Here is a 19,506-nt window from a genome sequence, read left to right as displayed (position 1 = left end):
TTTTTAAACATATTCCTTATTTTGAACCTCTAGATTTTTTTTTTAAAATAAATTTATTTATTTATTTATTGGCTGCATTGGATCTCCGTTGCTGCGCGTGGGCTTTTCTCTGGTTGCAGTGAGCGGGGGCTACTCTTTGTTGCAGTGCGCGGGCTTCTCATTGCAGTGGCTTCTCTTGTTGTGGAGCACAGGCTCTAGGTGTGCGGGCTTCAGTAGTTGTGGCTCGCGGGCTCTAGAGCGCAGGTTCAGTAGTAGTGGTGCACGGGCTTAGTTGCTCCGCGGCATGTGGGATCTTCCCGGACCAGGGCTCGAACCCGTGTCCCCTGCATTGACAGGCGGATTCTTAATCACTGTGCCACCTCTAGATTGTTTTTGACCTATTGTTATCATAAATAACATTATGATGAACATCTCTGTAACTATTTCTTAATTTTTTCCTTTGGGTAAGTTGTTAGAATTGCTGGGTTAAAAATTATGCGTGATTTTAATTCATATCACAAAATTGTCCTCCAGAATGGTTATATAAATTTGTACCTCCTCCCGAGAATCTATTTTTTCCACACTTTTGCTAATAGTGGATATTATTAAAGAAAATAAAACAAAAAACCTACCTTGAATCATAGACATTTTATACTGCTGGTAGTTGCAGGGCAAAGCAGTCTTTTAAATTTTTCCCCAAATTGAGGTGTGTGTATGTGCTATTGTCCCTATTTTTATAGGTCAGAGTTAAACTGAGAGTGTAGAGTTAGATCCTTAGACATACTAACTAGTAGCATACCTGGTAAGGGTTAGAATTGGGATTTAAAACCAGATCTTTTTTTTTTTAAATAAATTTATTTATTTATTTAATTTTTGGCTGCGTTGGGTCTTCGTTGCTGTGTGCGGGCTTTCTCTAGTTGTGGCGAGCGGGGGCTACTCTTCGTCGTGGTGCGCGGGCCTCTCATTGCAGTGGCTTGTCTTGTTGCGGAGCACGGGCTCTAGGCGTGCGGGATTCAGTAGTTGTGGCTCGCAGGCTCCAGAGCGCAGGCTCAGTAGTTGTGGCACATGGGCTTAGCTGCTCCGCAGCATGTGGGATCTTCCTGGACCAGGGCTCAAACCTGTGTCCCCTGCATTGGCAGGCGGATTCTCAACCACTGCACCACTAGGGAAGCCTGAGACCAGATCTTTTGGATACCAGAATTCCATTCTGTTCTTTCACCATGTTGCCGCTCTAAATGAAGCTGATAGGTGACCTCTTAAGGTAAGCTGAGCACTTTGAGGTTATAGCAGCAGTTCTCAAAGTGAGGTACATAGACCTTTGACAGCCCCGAAACCCTTCTAGGGGCTACATTAGGCCCAACCTTTTCATAATAGTGCCAAATTTTATTTGCCTTTTTCATTGTGTTGACATTTGCACTGATGGTACAAAAGCAATGTTGGGTAAAACTGCTAATACCTTAGAACTACTTAAGTCAGTGTTACCAGATTATACTGGTACTGTACTCATATTCTTCACTGTCATGCACTCACAGTAAAAAAAAAAAAAAAAATTTCAATTTCACTTAAGAATGTCCTTGATCAAACAGTAAAAAAATTATTAATTTTATTAAGTCTTACTCCCCCCTTTTTTTATTGAAGTATAGTTGATTTACGATGTTATGTTGGTTCCTGGTGTACAGCAAAGTGATTTGGTTTTTTATATATATATAGTTTTTCAGATTCTTTTCCATTATAGTTTGTTACAAGATACTGAATATAATCTCTGTGCTATACAGTAGGACCTTGTTGTTTATCTGTTTTACTGTATGTAGTCGTTTGTATCTGCTAATTCCAAACTCCTAATTCATCCCTCCCCTCCAAGTCTTGGTCTTTTCTACATATCTTTTTAATATTCTGTGTGATGAAATGGGAGGTATGCAAAGAGCATTTATGCATACTGAAATACAGTATGATTGTTTGAATTGTGAGCTGAACTGCCTGATTTTTTTTTCATGGAACATCATTTTTACTTGAAAGAATGAGTTACAGACTATGTTTATTAAGTCTTGGGTGTTTGGTAGACATTTTCTGGAAAATTAATGACGTGAGTCTGTCACTTCAAGAAAAACAACTGACAGTATTTGTTGCTAATGATAAAATGTGAACTTTCAAACAAAAATTTGAATTTTTGAAATATCATACCATCATATGTGACAGTGTTCCAATACTCAAAGACTTTACTGATGAGACTGGTGATATTAATGAATGTGATTATTGTATAATGAAATGTATTAACATTTGGAACACCTCACATAACTCAGTGATCTAATTTTCTCTAAACAACCAATTCATGATATGGATAAAAGATTCATTCAGAGTTCAAGTTCAGGATGGACCAATGGATTTTAATGTAGCAGAGTTTGAATAATTCATTGATATGGTTTCAGATTCTACATCATAACTGACCTTTAAGAAGCTGCCACTTGTTGAGTTTGGGAATAGTATTGATATCTAAAAAGAATATCCACAATGATCTGAAAAGGCTATTAAAACAAGAGCTAACCATGCTTCTTTGGCTGAAGGACCTTGCTAGGAGATGTATTGGAGTGCCACCATCTCTTTGTAATGTGTTAAATATATATAATAATTAGATTGCTGTTAGTTTGTAGATATTGTAATCTTGATTCTTCTGGCATAAGAGCCATACATGGATGCTTAGAATAGACTGAAAAAGAGCTGCAACCCAGTCCTCAAAGAGGTGTTTTTCTTGTAGGTTACAATCCCACCATTTCGTGACCCTTTGAAAAAGGCACAATATGACAAAGACGATGGAAAAAGAATTCTTCTGCAGTGTGAGACTGGTACTTAGTTTCTAATTGTTATGTGGTTTCATAACCCAAGAGCAGTGGGAGTTGCATTTAAGGATGCTAATTTAGCTTGCTAATCTTCCTACAGGCAAAATATTTACAATGAAAGAATTTAAAGAGGTTGAGAAGGCCAAACTGCATTCCAGATTTCCAGGAATTTCTAATTCAAGGCACTTTATGACTCCAAATGAGTGGCTTAAACTGCCTACAAACTACATAGAAAGTGAATTTTGTAAAAGGAGCAGGTAATGGTTAGTATAATAGAAATTATGGAACCTCTTCGAATTTGAAAACTGTTTCTTGAGACAGTGATATATATATTTTGTCATAATTATGATTTTTAAAAAATATTTCATTTTTCAATGAGAAGTCTACTGTAATTCTTGTCTTTGTTCCTCTGTATGTGATGTTTCTTTTTTCTTGGGTACTTTCAAGATTTTCTCTTTGTCTTTGGTTTTCATTAGCTCGTCTATGATGTGTGTAGGTGTTTTTTCCCCTTCCTTTTTTTTTTTTTAATATTTATTTATTTATGGCTGTGTTGGGTCTTCGTTTCTGTGTGAGGGCTTTCTTCTAGTTGTGGCAAGCGGGGGCCACTCTTCATCGCGGTGCGCAGGCCTCTCACTATCGCGGCCTATCTTGTTGCGGAGCACAGGCTCCAGACGCGCAGGCTCAGTAATTGTGGCTCACGGGCCCAGTTGCTCCGCGGCATGTGGGATCTTCCCAGACCAGGGCTCGAACCTGTGTCCCCTGCATTGGCAGGCAGATTCTCAACCACTGCGCCACCAGGGAAGCCCTCCTTTTTGTTTTATCCTACTTAGGGTTCACTGAGATTCTTGTATCTGTGGTTTGATGTCTTTCATTATTTGGGGGGAAATTCTAGGCTGTTATCACTTCAGATATTTCTTTTTTTTTTTTTTTTAATTTTTTTTTTCAAGATAACACTTTATTTTTTTTTAAAGAAATTCACGTTCTTTTATTTATTTATTTATTTATTTTATGGCTGTGTTGGGTCTTTGTTTCTGTGCGAGGGCTTTCTCCAGTTGCGGCAAGCTGGGGCCACTCTTCATCACGGCGCGCAGGCCTCTCACTATTGCGGCCTCTCCCGTTGCGGAGCACAGGCTCCAGACGTGCAGGCTCAGCAATTGTGGCTCACGGGCCCAGTCGCTCCGTGGCATGTGGGATCCTCCCAGACCAGGGCCTGAACCTGTGTCCCCCGCACCGGCAGGCAGACTCTCAACCACTGCGCCACCAGAGAAGCCCCACTTCAGATATTTTTATGCCCCATTCTTCCTGTGTGTTTTTAAAAAAAATTTATTGGAGTATAGTTGATTTAAAATGTTGTGTTAGTTTCTGCTGTATAGCAAAGTGAATCAGTTATACATATACATATATCCACTCTTTTTTTAGATTCTTTACCCATATAGGTTATTACAGAGTATTGAGAAGAGTTCCCTGTGCTATACAGTAGGTCCTTATTAGCTATCTATTTTATATATAGTAGTGTGTATATGTCAATCCCAGTCTCCCAGTTTATCTCTCCCCCATGTTTTTTTTAACTTAAGTGTAGTTGATGTACAATATTATATAAGTTTTTCAGATGCACAATGCAGTGATTCACAATTTTTAAAAGTTATACTCCATTTATAGTTATCATAAAGTATTGGCTATACAAAAATACCCTTACAGCTTACTTATTTTATACATAGTAGTTTTTACCTCTTAATCCCCTACTCCTGACTTGCTCCTTCCCCTTTCCTCTCCCCACTGGTAACCACTAGTTTATTTTCTGTATCTGTGAGTCTGTTTTTTTTTTGTTGTTGTTGTTATAGTCACTAGTTTGTTTTATTTTTAAATTTATTTATTTTATTTATTTATTTTTGGCTGTGTTGGGTTGGGTCTTCGTTGCTGCACGCAGGCTTTCTCTAGTTGCGGCGAGTGGGGGCTACTCTTTGTTGCGGTGCTCGGGCTTCTCATTGCAGTGGCTTCTCTTGTTGAGGAGCACAGGCTCTAGGTGCACGGGCTTCAGTAGTTGTGGCATGCAGGCTCAGTAGTTGTGGCTCACGGGCTCTAGAGTGCAGGCTCAGTAGTTGTGGTGTATGGGCTTAGTTGCTCCACGGCATGTGGGATCTTCCTGGACCAGGGCCCGAACCTGTGTCCTGCATTGGCAGGCGGATTCTTAACCACTGTGCCACCAAGGAAGCCCCTGTTTTATTTTTTAGATTCCATATGTAAGTGATATCATACCATATTTGTCTTTCTTTGTCTGACTTATTTCACTAAGCATAGTACCCTCCAAGTCCATGCATGTCGTTGCAAATGGCAAATTTTCATTCTTTTTTTTCAAGGCCGAGTAGTATTCCATTTGTGTGTGTGTGTGTGTGTGTGTGTGTGTGTATATCACATCTTCTTTACTCATTCATCTGTTGATGGACACTTAGGTTGCCTGTATATTTTGGCTATTGTAAATAATGCTGCTGTGAACATTGGGATGCTTTTGTTTTTTTCAGATACCCAGGAGTGGAAATGCTAGGTCATATGGTCGTTCTGTTTTTAGTTCCATTCTTCTTTTTTTTTTTCCCTTCTGAGACTCCAGTTGTATGTATGTTAGACCACTTGATGTTGTCCCTTAGCTCTTAGATGCTCTGTTTTTATTTATTTATGTATTTTTTCTTCTTGTATTTCAGTTGGACAGTTTCTACCCACCTATCTTTAAGTTCACTGAGTCTCTCCTCAGCTGTGTCCCATCTATTGATCACCATCAAATGAACCTTTCCTCAGCTTTGCCTTATATACTGAAGAGACCATCAGAGGAAATCTCCATTTCTTATGTGATGATTTTTATTTCTAGTATTTCCATTTGATTTTTTCCACATAGTTTTAATTTTTCCTAAAATTCTCCATCTGCTCATACATATTGTTCATCTTTCCACTAGACTCTTTAACATATTAATCATAGTTATTTTAAGTTCCTCATTTGAGAGTTCCAACTCAGGTTCATTCTGAATCTGGTTCTGTTGACTGCTTTATCTCTTGACAGTGGGATATTTTGTCTTGCTTTTTTTTGGCATGTCTTGTAATTTTTAATTGAATGCCAGACATTAGAGGTAGAATAGTGCAGACTGAATATTTATGTCTAGAAATGAATATGCCTTTTCTTCTGTCAAGCATTAGTGTGGAGAATTGGGCTTATCTAGTCAGAAATTGAGCTGGATTTAGGTATTATTATTGCTATTGTTACTTTCAATGAATCACAGACTTCAGATGCCTCTAGTGGTGGGCTGTTGTTACCTTGTGCTTAGGGTAGGGGCTGGGGTACCTGAGGGGTTTTCTCAGGTGTTCGTGTGCCCTCCTCAGTTTTTGGCTGTCCCTGCAAGGCTGCATCACAGAGGTGGAGGGAGTGAGGTGTCTCCATGGTCTTGCTTCATCCCAGAAGTATTCTTTTTTTTAAAAAATTTATTTTAATTAATTAATTTATTTTTGGCTGCGTTGGGTCTTCATTGCTGCGTGCGGGCCTTCTCTAGTTGCAGCAAGTGGGGGCTACTCGTCGTTGTGATGCATGGGCTTCTCGTTGCAGTGGCTTCTCTTGTTGCAGAGCATGATCTCTAGAGCGCAGGCTCAGTGGTTGTGGTGCACGGGCTTAGTTTCTCCGCGGCATGTGGGATCTTCCCAGACCAGGGCTCGAACCTGCGTCCCCTGTATTGGCAGGTGGATTCTTAACCACTGCACCACCAGGGAAACCCCCGCCAGAAGTATTCTGCTGTTGCTTGTTGGTAGGCTCAAAGAGGGAGGCAAAGGAATGTTCTCTGTTTTCTTTTTCCTAGCCTCAGTTTTAGGCAAGCCTTATATGCTTGGGCCTCAGGAGTAGGGTTTTCTTAGAGTTCCTTTCTCTTCTCCCTATAGCACCCAAACACTATCTTATGTCTGTGGTTGTTCTTGGATGGTAGTTTCCTGCCCCTCTTCCAACAGTAGCAGACCTCTGCTGGGTATAAGTATAGGACTCTGGGCACAAGGAAATTTCTTGTGCCTCCTCCTGGGACAGAGGGTTTTTACTCCTATCCCTATCTTAGTAACAATAGAGCCTTAAGTCTGCCTGGATATAAGAGGATTTCTCATCCCTCCTCCAGAGGTAGATAGATTTTGCTTTTACTCCTCTCCCAAAAGCACTAGATCTTTGCTTATCACCCTGAAAAAGGGTTTGCTTCCCTACCCCAGCAGCTTAATGCTTTGCTTTGTAGGGGGGGAAGGATCCAGGAAAGTGGGAGGGGCACTTGTTTACCTAGCACTGTCAATCTCTTCCTGCATATCTTTGCCTCTAATGGGGGTTTTCTCTGGTTTTCTGCTCTGTGCCCAGTCTTCTTGTTAGCACCTGGTGCAGGCCCTTGGAAAAGCGCTTGCTCATGAGTGTAAATACTTCTTGTATGAGGTCTCCCCAGCTATTCCAAAATGACATGCTAGCCCACACTTGGACTTTAAGGATTCATTAAAATTTTAGCTGATATCTTTTAATTATTAGGCTTTATTTTTAAGAGCAATTTTAAGTTTATCAAAAATTTAAGCAGAAAGAGAATTTCTTTATATCCCGTCCTCCCCGTTCCCCACTTTAGTTTCCTCTATTAACATCTTGCATTAGTGTGGTACATCTGTTATATTTGGGAACCAGTATTGATTCATCCTTAAATGGAAGCAGAACTCTAATAATTTTCTTATTTTTAAAAATTTGCTACAAATGGCACTGTAAATGTTAGTAAAACACAAATAAACCTTAAGACAGAATTCTGAAAGAATGGGCTTTCTACTTTTTTTCACTGTCTTTGAGAATCATAAGCCTAACTCTAGTAATTAGGTAGGGTCCACCCAAACCAGGAATCTGTTTATAACAGATTTAACTCAGGTTGTATGCGAAGGTGATGATATTGAGAATACTGATTTTATAGTGGGCTAATAATGGGCATATGGTAGGTTTCAATTGCAGTATTTTATTTTCATCCTCAGGAAGGTTCTGGAGATGACTAATATGGTAAGGAAAATGTTTTCTTTGGATGATTTTCTGGATTTTTCTCTATGTCTCACATGGCTCCACTCTCGTGGAGGCTAGTATGTTTGGGGAAGACTGGCTTATTTGAGCCCTTTGTATATATCATATGTAAATATCTTATATATTAATACTTTTAATACCTCTTTCATATTTTCCATCGCCTTTGGTAATTTCTTGGGATATATTTTCCAGTTTACTATTCTTTTTTCACTGTGTTCAATATTAAAATTTTAATTTCTGAAATTTTCTCCCCATACCCACCCCATATGCTTGTTCATTCCTGATAGGCTCTTATTGTTTTCTTGTCTTGGTGATTGGATTATTTATTTTTTTAAACATTTTATATATTGCTATTCTACATTCTATATTTGATAATTCCAAATTCTGTATTTTGGCGGGATGCTAATAAATCTTTTGTTTTTCTCTGCTGACTCTCAATTATAATGGTTTGCTTTCTCGTATGCTTAGTGAATTTTATTTGTGAGTTCATTTTATCTTTGGGTGTCCTATTGGCCTAAATTGGGGAAACTGTTCTACACAGATGATTTGCTTCTGTTTCTGCCCCTGCCAGTAGCTGGGATGCCATCAACCTGGGCCTAGCCAGCTCCCTTCAAATGTGTAGGGTCAGTGTGGCAGTCTCAAGTGTAGTGTCCCCACCTTATAGCTGGCATAGACAGGGCTCAGTATTCTGTTAACTCTGTTATTGGCATCTGCCCTCAGGGATTATTATCTGTTATTCCACCTGCCCTTGCTGCCCACCATTATGGCCCTAAGTTCCCACGCCTCTAGCCTCTACTACATTTGTGTGTGTGTGTTTTTCTTAAAGACCCCCCTCCTTCTCTTGTAAGACTAGTGGCACCTTGAAGGGTACATTCTATCCAGGGTCTAGTTGTTTGAAGTAAATGGATTCCCTCAGAGCAGTGAATTTCAAAATATACAATAACGGCTTGTAAAGACTTACCAAGGTATACATAGGCATGGATAGTTTTAAGGGTCTCAACTTCCAGATTCTGAAGTCTGTATGTACTCTTTCCAGAAGTTGATCTGGCTGAGAGTAAGCCTGCATTCATATGACTTCTTATCCCACTTTTTAAAAGAGAGGCATATCTTTCAACCTGGGTGTAAAAAATTTTAAGGTACCAAATAAAGGGACAAATAAAAATACTGGCTTTTGAGAGACTTCCTTTAATGAAGAAGCAAGAAAACTTAACCCACAGGTCTTTCTGTATTTCCCTGTCATATATATTATATTTTACTTTAATTAACTGATTAATTGATTGATTTAAAGGCATGCTACAGAATCAGGGTACTTGGTCTGTGTTGGGTTGCTTTGAATTTGGAGTAGCTAAAGCTATATAATTTAGTGATGCTTCTTTTATTTTATTTATTTAATTTATTTTTTAATTTTAAAAATAAATTTATTTATTTATTTATTTTTGGCTGCGTTGGGTCTTCATTGCTGTGCGCAGGCTTTCTCTAGTTGCTCAGTAGTTGTGATGCACTGGCTTAGTTGCTCTGCGGCATGTGGGATCTTCCCAGACCAGGGCTCGAACCCGTGTCCCCTGCATCAGCAGGTGGATTCTTAACCACTGCGCCACCAGGGAAGTCCTGATGCTTCTTCTAAATATAGCTGGAATGTTTTCTGGTACTGTCAGAATTTCAAAATATAATAGCTATAATCCTCTGATAACAGTTTTTTGTGATTACTTTCAGATTTGGTGTGCTTTATTTAATATGGTGGTTAAAATCTATTTTATCAAATAATATCCTAAAATTTTCATTGCTTGTAAGGCCAACACTCATTTTATCTTAATGAATATTTGATATTTAAAAAAATCTATTAACAAGATATAAACTTATTTAAACTTGCAATGAAAAATTGTAGGTGTCAGCTTTAAAATGTTCAAGGGGTTATGTGGTTTTTCAAAACTCTTTTAAGGAGTATATAAACAAAACTGCTTGAAGATCACTGCCTCAGAGCTCCTAGTCAGCCATTATTATAGATAGTATATTTTTTGTTCATATATATGTGTATATATATATTTATCTTTACATGTACTGTAAATTCCTTGAGGATAGTAATTGAGTGGCATAAAGTGCTTGTTTTGTGGACTAATGAAGTAATGAGCAGGGAGGGGGGAGGCCAAAGACCCTGCTATATAAATCTAGGTCACTGGAAGGATGGAGGTGCTGTCAGCAGAAGATGGAACATAGGAGGAGCAGATTCAGAAATGCAATTGATGAGTTCAGTTTTGTTCATACTGAGTTTTATATACTGGTAGTCCTTTCAAGTAAAGATGTATTACAGGTTGTTGGAAAAGTGAGACAACAGCTCAAGGGAGAAGGGGATTTGAGGTTGGACAACTAAAAGAGTTGTTCACTTTGGAAATGAGAGTAAAAGCATAAGAATGGATTAGATAGGCTGAGGAGAGAATACTGGGAAAAAGAAAAATACTGAGATGAAAGGTTGTGCTATAAAATTTAGGAGGTGGGAAGGAGAAAAGGAGAAAGAAGCAGTAGTCTGTGATTTGCCAGATATCAGGAGAGGAAAGGGTGACAAGAAGGATCAGGCACTATGCCAAATATAGAGAACTGAGAGGAGGCCATTGGATTCGTTGACTAAGGACATTCCTGCCCCTACTTTTAGTTGGCTCTGAGCAAAAGGAAAGGTAGTTGAGAAGGTCGAATCCGATAATACTCTTCTCATCCAACCTTTTCATTATCGTTTGGTACCCTTAGTATTTACTCTCATCTCAAGGTTCTGCCCCAGGATAGCTTCGACTAAGAATGTTCTTGCAGACAAATGGGCCACTGCATTAGCCCTTCTCAGATATATTAACACAGGAAACCCTTTTGTCCTCTTGTTAGTAGTGCTTTATACCCTAATCTAAACGTTTGCCATACCGATTTCTTTTACTCAAAACATATTTCAAAATCCACATTCTCTAGGAAGATTCATTCTGATTAAATCAGGATCAGACTGATCCTTTCCATTAATTCTTTGTGTGGCTATTTGCATGCTAGGTGTACTGAGTATGTTAGTTACGATAATGGCTCTTGGTTTCAGACAACTGAAGCCACCCCAGAAAAGGATTCATTTATTGAGGACTTACACCGCTCATGAAATCATTGGGAGGTCTTAAGAAACAGGGCTGAATTTCAGAAATAACTCCCAAAATCACAGTGTAGAATTGGCTGGCCAAGGGATGTGTTGTTTCTGCTATGATCGGGAAACTGCAGAATCAGGAAGCTGCTGCTCCAGTGGTTGGTTTAGAACCCCACCAGCTCTGCTGTAATCTGTGTCAGCAAAATGGATGCTCCTCACAGGGCCAGTGTCACCCTTCCAACCAACTTTTTTTTTAAGATTGATTAATTAATTAATTAATTATTTAATTTATTTTTGGCTGTGTCGGGTCTTAGTTGCAGCACGCAGGGTCTTTCCTTGCGGCGCACAAGCTCTTTGTTGTGGTACGTGGGCTTCTCTCTAGCTGTGGCCTGTGGGTTTTCTCTTCTCTAGTTGTGGCGTGCTGGCTCCAGGACGTGTGGGCTCTGTAGTTGTGGCACGCGTGTTCCAGAGCGCGTGGGCTCTGTAGTTTGCAGCACACGGGCTCTAGTTGAGGTGCACAAGCTCAGTAGTTGTAGCGTGTGGGCTTAGTTGCCCAGTGGCATGTGGGCTCTTAGTTCCCTGACCGGGGATCGAACCTGCGTCCCCTGTGTTGTAAGACGGATTCTTTACCACTGGACTACCAGGGAAGTCCCCCAACCAACTCTTGATTGGGGCAAGACTAGATGGATCTAAGGCACCTGCCTGCCACCTTATGGCAAAGGAGACTGGGAAATGGGGTGTTTGGGTTCTTAGGAAAAGCATTTTACGTTTATGCTTGTAAATGACAATCTCTGTCACTTCTTTTTACATTTAGAGCATAAGCCCTAGGATATAGGGAATACTTTAAACTTTGCCTAGCTGATTCTAGGGTCTCAGTAAATAGTAAACCAGTCTCTATCATAGCAACTCTGGAACACCCAAGAATGCACACCAGTTTGAAGTAATGATATTTTGGACAATATACATAGCAGTCAATGTAGAACAATGATTTCTGTATAAATGCAAGCTAGTATTGTTTTCAGAACATCCTCTCACACCTGTTATCTTATTAAAGGTTAAAAGTAAAAGTGAATTTTAACGAAAGTAGTTTTGACTTGAAACCCTCTGCAAAAACTCCTCATCTTCTGGAATCCCAGGAAGAAGAAAAAGCAGTTGTTTACAAGTAAGCCTATTATTCCATAGCTTTGTTCTTCTTTCATTTAACATGCTTGGCTGTGTTTTCATCCCCTGCCATCATTTTAAGTTGCTGGAGTCGGTGCCAAGGAATACACCAGGCTCTTGTGGCTGGACATCAGGCATTTCCCACCACTGGGAAAGGTGGTAACTTTCCTCAGCTTTTTCTGGTTTTAAAGAACAGACAGCTGACACATTCAGAAATAACCAGCATAGACATAGAAAAAAGTTGTTAACAACTCGTATTAAACTTAAAGGTTAGGAGGTTTTTAATTGAATTAGAGCGGTAAAAATGGAATTTTGGACTAATTCTGGTGGGTAGTAGCTGTTACAATATTGTACCCAGGGTGAAGAGAGGTTATAAGCAGAAAAGTGGTACATACTGCTGTGTGTGTAACATGGCAAATCATCTCAATTTACTAGTTAATGGAATTAAAAGTAAGAGATTTCTTTACATAGTTATATAACTGGTTAAGTATCTGATTAAAAGTAATGAGATCCCTCAGACATTGTTTTCTTGGTTTTTTTTAACTTCTTTGTTTTTTGAATTTTTTGAATTTTATTTTATTTATTTTTTTATACAGCAGGTTCTTATTAGTTATCTATTTTATACATATTAGTGTATATATGTCAATCACAATCTCCCAATTCATCCCCCCCCCAACACACACACTTTTCCCCCTTGGTGTCCATACGTTTGTTCTCTACATCTGTGTCTCAATTTCTGCCTTGCAAACTGGTTCATCTGTACCATTTTTCTAGATTCCACATATATGTGTTAATATATGATATTTGTTTTTCTCTTTCTGACTTCACTCTGTATGACAGACTCTAGGTCCATCCACGTCTCTACAAATGACCCAATTTCGTTCCTTTTTATGGCTGAGTAATATTCCATTGTATATATGTACCACATCTTCTTTATCCATTCGTCTGTCGATGGGCAGTTAGGTTGATTCCATGACCTGGCTATTGTAAATAGTGTTTCAGTGAACATTGGGGTGCATATGTCCTTTTGAATTATGGTTTTCTCTGGGTGTATGCCCCTCAGACATTGTTGAAGGGAATGTAAAATGGTGCAGCAACTTTGGAAAACAGTTTGTCAGTTTCTCAAAATGTTAAACATTAAATTACCAAGTGACCAGCAATTTAACTCCTCAGTTTCTATCCAGGAGAAATGGAAATATATGGCCACATAAAGGCTTGTGTATGAGTGGGTGTACATGGCACCATTATTCATAATAGCCAAAAAGTGGAAACCATCCCAATGTTCATAAAGTGGTGAATGGATAAACAAAATGTGGTACATCCATACATGGAATATTATTTGGAAATTAAAAGGAAAAGAAGTACTTACACATGCTACAACATGGATGAACTTCAGAACTATTATACTCAGTGAAAGAATACAATCACAATTTTTATTCTATTTATATTTAAGTGTAATGTTCAGCAAAAGCAAATCTATAGAGACAGGAAGTTGGTTATTGGTTGCCTGGGGCTGGAGTTGGGAATGGAGAGTGACTGTAAGTGAGCATGAGGTTTTGGACTGATAGAAATGTTCTAAAATTAGATCGTGGTGGTGGTTACACAACTCTGGAAATACACTAAAGATCATTGATCTGTGCATTTAAAATGGGTGAATTTCATGGTGCATAAATTATATAGTAAAACGTTTACAATTAGTAAAACTTGATAATAAAAAAAAGAACCTAGCAAGGCAGAAGATAAGTGAGCTTACGTGATGTTTAGGAGGTTGGCTTACAATTCTCTCTTCCTAAAAAGCCCAAAAGTAAGCTGCAGTAGTTTCCCTTTCCTCATTCTGAATAAACTCAGAATTTGTTGAATAAATACAATGTGGCAGAAGCCAGAGGGCTCTTAGAGATGCTTGATTCTGACATGTCCAGCAGAGAGAACAACTGGTTGCCTCATGAGGGTCTTTTTAGTGCTTTAAAGAAGAAACAGATAACCGTTAGAGATGGTGCTGGCCATTGTGGACTTCTCAGTGTTTTTGAGGTGTGGTTTAACACTTTGCTGCTTCTTTGAATGGGAGCTGAAGCTGAGGGATAATAGGAAGTATTGAAATTAAGCCCTGTTCACGTGGTAGCTGAAGGCCTTAAAAGATGGAATGCTTTAGCATCACTCTTGTCTGTTAGGCTCCAAAAGAGTAGTAAGTTCCTCTGCAATCTGTAACTGCCATGGTCTCATACATACTTGTATGAGTCAGGTTTTAGGATAATAAACATCTTAATCCTATTTAATTTTTATATATTGTATAAAAGGAGAGGTTTTGTCCTTTAATGTCTTTTATAGCAGAGTGTGACTCAGATATGAAGGAGAATATTGCATTGTTGGAGTACCTAGGGACTTAAACTAGAGGCTTAAACTCATGAGCTCCCCCTGGAGGAAGGAGGAAGATTATATTTTCTTCCATGAATTAGGGAAGCATACCAAGTACGGCATCGAGGTGAAAGAGGCATATTTGTCTTTGATAGAGTTAGACCTTCCCAGGGAAGCCACAGTGGACACCTCTGTGAGGGGGTCATATATGCCAGAGAACCCTCACTCAGCTATTTGATTAAGCAGCAATGAAATTTCAGATGAAAATGTTACTAGAGCAAGGTAATGCTATTTATTTGGGTTTATTTTTCATAAAAATGTGTAAATTCATATAGAACTCATCAGCTTCAAATTTAAATAAAATAGTAAATGCTACAATTGAGTTGATAGGATAATTTTTTCCTTTCTGGTTCCTCCCTCTGGAAACACAGGGTCATCCTTTCTGGAAAAAGAACCTCTGTGTTATCAGGAGGGATAGAATCCAAGTCCCAAAGAGGCCAACTCTAAAGGGCACTTTTCTTCCTTGAACTTTCTCGAGCTAGGAGGTAGACAGGGATGAGGACCAGGTTGCGGTGAGAGCTGGTGTAGTTCCATTTTGTAATACACAAGGCAGCAATTGCTGATACCAAAATCTGAGCAGCTGGGAACAACTTCTCTGTACGGCAGTCTTCCCGGAAGACAGGAGGCAGTGGGCAACCCTCCCTACCCTCTCCCCCTGCCAAAAGGGAGTGAGTAGAAGAAACTGAGGCAGGTGTCCTTGATTCAGAGGGAATGAAGAGAGTTGCCCCTGGCAGCTGCACAATAGAGGTATCCTCTAGAAGGTGGACTGTAGGATTTCCCTAGCTCCCTCTCCTGATTTTGCCCTTCTTCCATCCCTCCACCATCTCTACCATCTCTCTACCACATTTACTAGTTACCACACCCAAGCCAGGCCCCAAATTTTGTTCCCCTTAATTTAGCCAAGAAAGGCAAAAATTTTCAAAAGGACCATATACTAAATTAAAGTAGTAAAGTTTAAAAAGTAAAATAAAAGTCCCCAGATGTAAAATGTATAGAAATACAGTTGTTCACAGAGCACAGATTTCTCATCCTAAGCTGACTGTGGTTAAACTTGGTGCCATCTGACTAGTCTAGGCTAGCCTACTGCTTCCCGGTCTAGGGGCCACTTCCCTTCAGTTCCCTTCTCTACACCCTGTGTCCCGAGTCTCTGGAGTGTAGCTTCTTCCAGGAGTGGATTTGAAGGAGAAGTCACAGCCTATCCTCCCCATCTCCCAGTTAGAAATCAGTAGGGAAATGGTTCGTTTGTCTGAGTGTACAGTCAATCTATCATTCTTCTTTTCTGACTCTATTTCCCTACTCCTAAAGGATAAGGGGGCTACTTTTTTTTAACTCACGGTAAACGTATTAAGACTTAATTTTGTGGTTTCACTCCTTTTACTGTCATGTTTTAGTATCCTCTCATGTGCTTGCTTGCTTTCTTCCTCAAATTTTAACAAGAACCTTCTCTGAACCAGGCAGTGTTTGAAAGACTGGAGACTAGAGGTAAACAAAACAGATAAATCTCTGATCTCAAGGAGCTCACATTTTGATGGGAGACAGACAATAAACAGGCAAATATATAATATCACTTGAGCTGGTAATAAGTACAATGAGGAGAATAAAACAGGAAGTTGCTGGAGAACTACCCAACCAAACGGGTTTAAATGGACAGTGAGGAAAAAAAATACAATAAGTTGCTTTGTAATCATACCCTACACACCCTTCTTATGTACTGTACTGGTTATGGGTCTCCTGATATAACCAGCCCCAAACAGGATTATTCTTTTTTCTTTTTGGCCACACCATGTGGCATGTGGGATCTTAGTTCCCCTACCAGGGATCGAATCCGTGGCCCCTGAAGTGGAAGCACGGAGTCTTAACCACTGGACCACCAGGGAAGTCCCGAGGATTAGTCTTAATTTTGCACTTCTGTCCCTCTTCCTGCCAAATTTCTCTTAGTTCAGTGAATAGGACTATAATCCAAAAAGGACCCCCAGGATAAAAGTCTAGGAGTCATTTTTTATTTCTTGCTTTCACTCAGTTCCTGTGTCTTATAGGTAATGAGCTCTGTTAGCTCGTTCACTTCTCAGTTCTTCACTACTACCACTGGTTCAAGTTTCTGTGATCTTACCTGGCCTATTGCATTAGCCTCCTAACTCGTTTTCCTGCTTCTGCTCTCGCCCCTGTATAATCAGTTCTCCATGCAGCACCATATTCTTTTAAAAATGTTAATTAGGGCTTCCCTGGTGGCGCAGTGGTTGAGAATCTGCCTGCTAATGCAGGGGACACGGGTTCGGGCCCTGGTCTGGGAAGATCCCACATGCCGCGGAGCAACTGGGCCCGTGAGCCACAGCTACTGAGCCTGCGCGTCTGGAGCCTGTGCCCCGCAACGGGAGGGGCCGCGATGGTGAGAGGCCCGCGCACCGCGATGAGGAGTGGCCCCCACTTGCCGTAACCAGAGAAAGCCCTCGCACGAACCGAAGACCCAACACAGCCAAAAATAAATAAATAAATAAATAAAGTAGCTATAAAATTAAAAAAAAAAAAAAAAAAAAAAAAAAATGTTAATTAGATCAGGGCTTCCCTGGTGGCGCAGTGGTTGAGAATCTGCCTGCTAATGCAGGGGACACGGGTTCGAGCCCTGGCCTGGGAAGATCCCACATGCCGCAGAGCGGCTGGGCCCGTGAGCCACAACTGCTGAGCCTGCGCGTCTGGAGCCTGTGCTCCGCAACGAGAGAGGCCCGCGCATCGCGATGAAGAGTGGCCCCCGCTTGCCACAACTGGAGAAAGCCCTCGCACAGAAACGAAGACCCAACACAGCCAAAATCAATCAATCAATCAATCAATCAAACATACGCATCTGATTCAAGATCCTCATTAAAAAAAAAAAAAAAAAAAAAAAAAATGTTAATTAGATCAGAATTCTCCCCTACTCAAAACCTTCTAATGGCTTCCCCTCACACCTTGAATTTTATTCTAGCTCCTTATCATGGCCTCTAAACCTCCTATACGATTGGGCACCTGCCTCCTCCCCACCCTTATCACCTGCCTTTCTTTCCACGCTCACTATGTTCCTTTTCTTGTTCTGTGAACACGCCAACCTCACTCCCATCTCAGGCTTTTGCGTCCGCCAGTCCGTCTGCCTGGAACACTCCTTCCCCAGATCTCTCCATGTCTCCTTTTCTCAGGTCACTCAGACTTCTGCACAAACATCATCTCTCCAGAGAAGGCTTCTCTGACTTCTCTACTTAAAATACTCTCCCTCATCCATTCCTCCACCCTCCCACCTCCTTTACCTGTGGAGAGGTAGGATCCAGGACTTGAGGTCAGGACAATCCATCATTATAAGAGGAAGGAAGGCAGAGGACGTAGACTTAGATGAAACCAGCTTGGTGAATTTTGTGAAGGAAGATTGTTTACTTCTGTTTACTTTGTTTTCTCATGTAAGTCAGAAGGTCATCCATCAGCTGATAGTGAAGGTGGACAGAGATTCAGAGGTTTGAAAAGAGAAGGGAAGAAAGGAACCTAGTATTTTATAAATCACAATAATCCTAGTGTAAATTAGCACTCCAGACATACTGACATCAGAAAGCAGGACCATAGGGGGTCCCTCAAATCATATCACACATCAGTGCTCTACCCCACCTATAATAGAGTTGGCTCTGTCCCAGAAGCTCTTTGTTTCTTAATCCAGATAGAGTGAGGAGAGGCTGAGTCAGGAGATTTAGGTGAGGACCCTGCCTCCAAGTCATTTAGCGCCAACAGGAGGGCTAGGTTTCAGGGAGATCAGCTCAGCTAAAGCAGAGGAATTCTTTCTGCTCTTGTAAGCCCCTCATCCCTGTATCAATTACACTTTTCTGTCATTTTCAAAAGGTTTTAGCAACCAAGGAGCACACACCCTGAGCCTTGACCGGTAAAAGAGGACACAAAAGAAGGCTGCTTCAAAGGAAGCCATCTGCCAGCAGGAATCATTCAGGATGAGGACCAGGAAAGACACTCAAGAATTGTTCTATGTCTAAGAAGAGCATCTGCAATAAACTTCATCTTTTGAGTCCAGTGTCTGTATGATAATTAAGAAATGACAGTACTGTATATTGACAGTTATTGCAAATGTATTTCCCCCAGGAGTTAAGAAATGTTGCCTGAAAGATACAATAACAATACTAATAGCTACTTTACTTAGCGCCCATCTCAGTTCACTTGCTCTTTCCCTAAATTGTCAGGCACCCTTAAAATCCACACCCACATATTCTCCCCAGGTTTCTCCAACAGTCTTTAGAAAATTTAAAAATTCATTTTGATTACCCACGTGCTGATTCTGAGTCTGCAAAGTTACAAAAATTCATTTTGATTACCCCTCTGGCTCATGTTGAGTTTGACTCCTAGTCACAGAAGACTTAGTAGGACCTGGAGCATAGGAGGAGAGACTTTTGTTTTCCTTAGGTAAAAGGGGCACTAAAAATCAATCCTCGCTTCTACTTGTAGCCCTGGATCATACAGATAAATGGTAAGTTCTCTTTAGGATTAATTTGCATGACCTGAATTTATATATATGTATATTTTTAACTAAAACCTGGGGTGGTGTCGGATTGGACGGTTGAAGGCCCGGCGGTTGAAGGCGCGTCGCGCGGAGGGGCCGGGGTGGCGGCAAGGCTGAGCCGGGGGTGGGGGACCGGCTCCTCCTCTCCGCGCCCCCTGTGGAGAGAGGTGTAGGGGGCTTGCGGGAAGAGGGGCTGGGGTCTAAGCGTAGTGCTTTAATTTGTTTTTAGAGGAGCTCCCCTTCCCCTCCCAGAACAGTGAGTCGCCGTGCCACTGGCCCCGGAGCGCCCCGAGTGCAGACCCGAGGTGGGGAGCAGAGGGCAGGCCTGCGGCGGTGTGGCCCAGGGGGGCCCAGCCCCGGGCAGACCCTGAGGCGTTGCCTGATTGGGTCCTTAAGGCCATGGGTCGGGGAGCCTAATCACCCCCTTTTTGAAACAGGTTTAGGGGCC

General features: G+C 40.8%; 1 protein-coding gene across 11 annotated transcripts in view; it reads left to right on the top strand.

Moving 5' to 3' along the window:
• LOC103004046 (protein FAM228B) overlaps positions 1 to 19,506 on the top strand; it is a 72,040-nt gene that overhangs the window by 50,423 nt on the left and 2,111 nt on the right. For 8 of the 11 annotated variants that reach the window (XR_009009860.1, XR_009009865.1, XR_009009864.1 and 5 more), the window contains 4 exons: positions 2,732 to 2,819; positions 2,914 to 3,070; positions 12,021 to 12,128; positions 18,392 to 19,025. Coding sequence is in view for 2 of the 11 variants with exons in the window: in XM_007183445.2 (XP_007183507.1) it covers positions 2,732 to 2,819; positions 2,914 to 3,070; positions 12,021 to 12,128; positions 18,392 to 18,398 (360 nt within the window). In the remaining 9 variants the exon portion in view is untranslated. Of the gene's footprint in view, positions 1 to 2,731; positions 2,820 to 2,913; positions 3,077 to 12,020; positions 12,133 to 18,391; position 19,506 lie in introns of those variants that run through there. The other 3 variants (XR_009009861.1, XM_007183445.2, XM_057557884.1) reach the window with 3 other exon arrangements.

This window comes from Balaenoptera acutorostrata, chromosome 12 (genome assembly GCF_949987535.1).
Source record: "Balaenoptera acutorostrata chromosome 12, mBalAcu1.1, whole genome shotgun sequence".
Taxonomy (NCBI): Eukaryota; Metazoa; Chordata; class Mammalia; order Artiodactyla; family Balaenopteridae; genus Balaenoptera; species Balaenoptera acutorostrata.
This window is presented reverse-complemented; position numbering and strand designations above follow the sequence as displayed.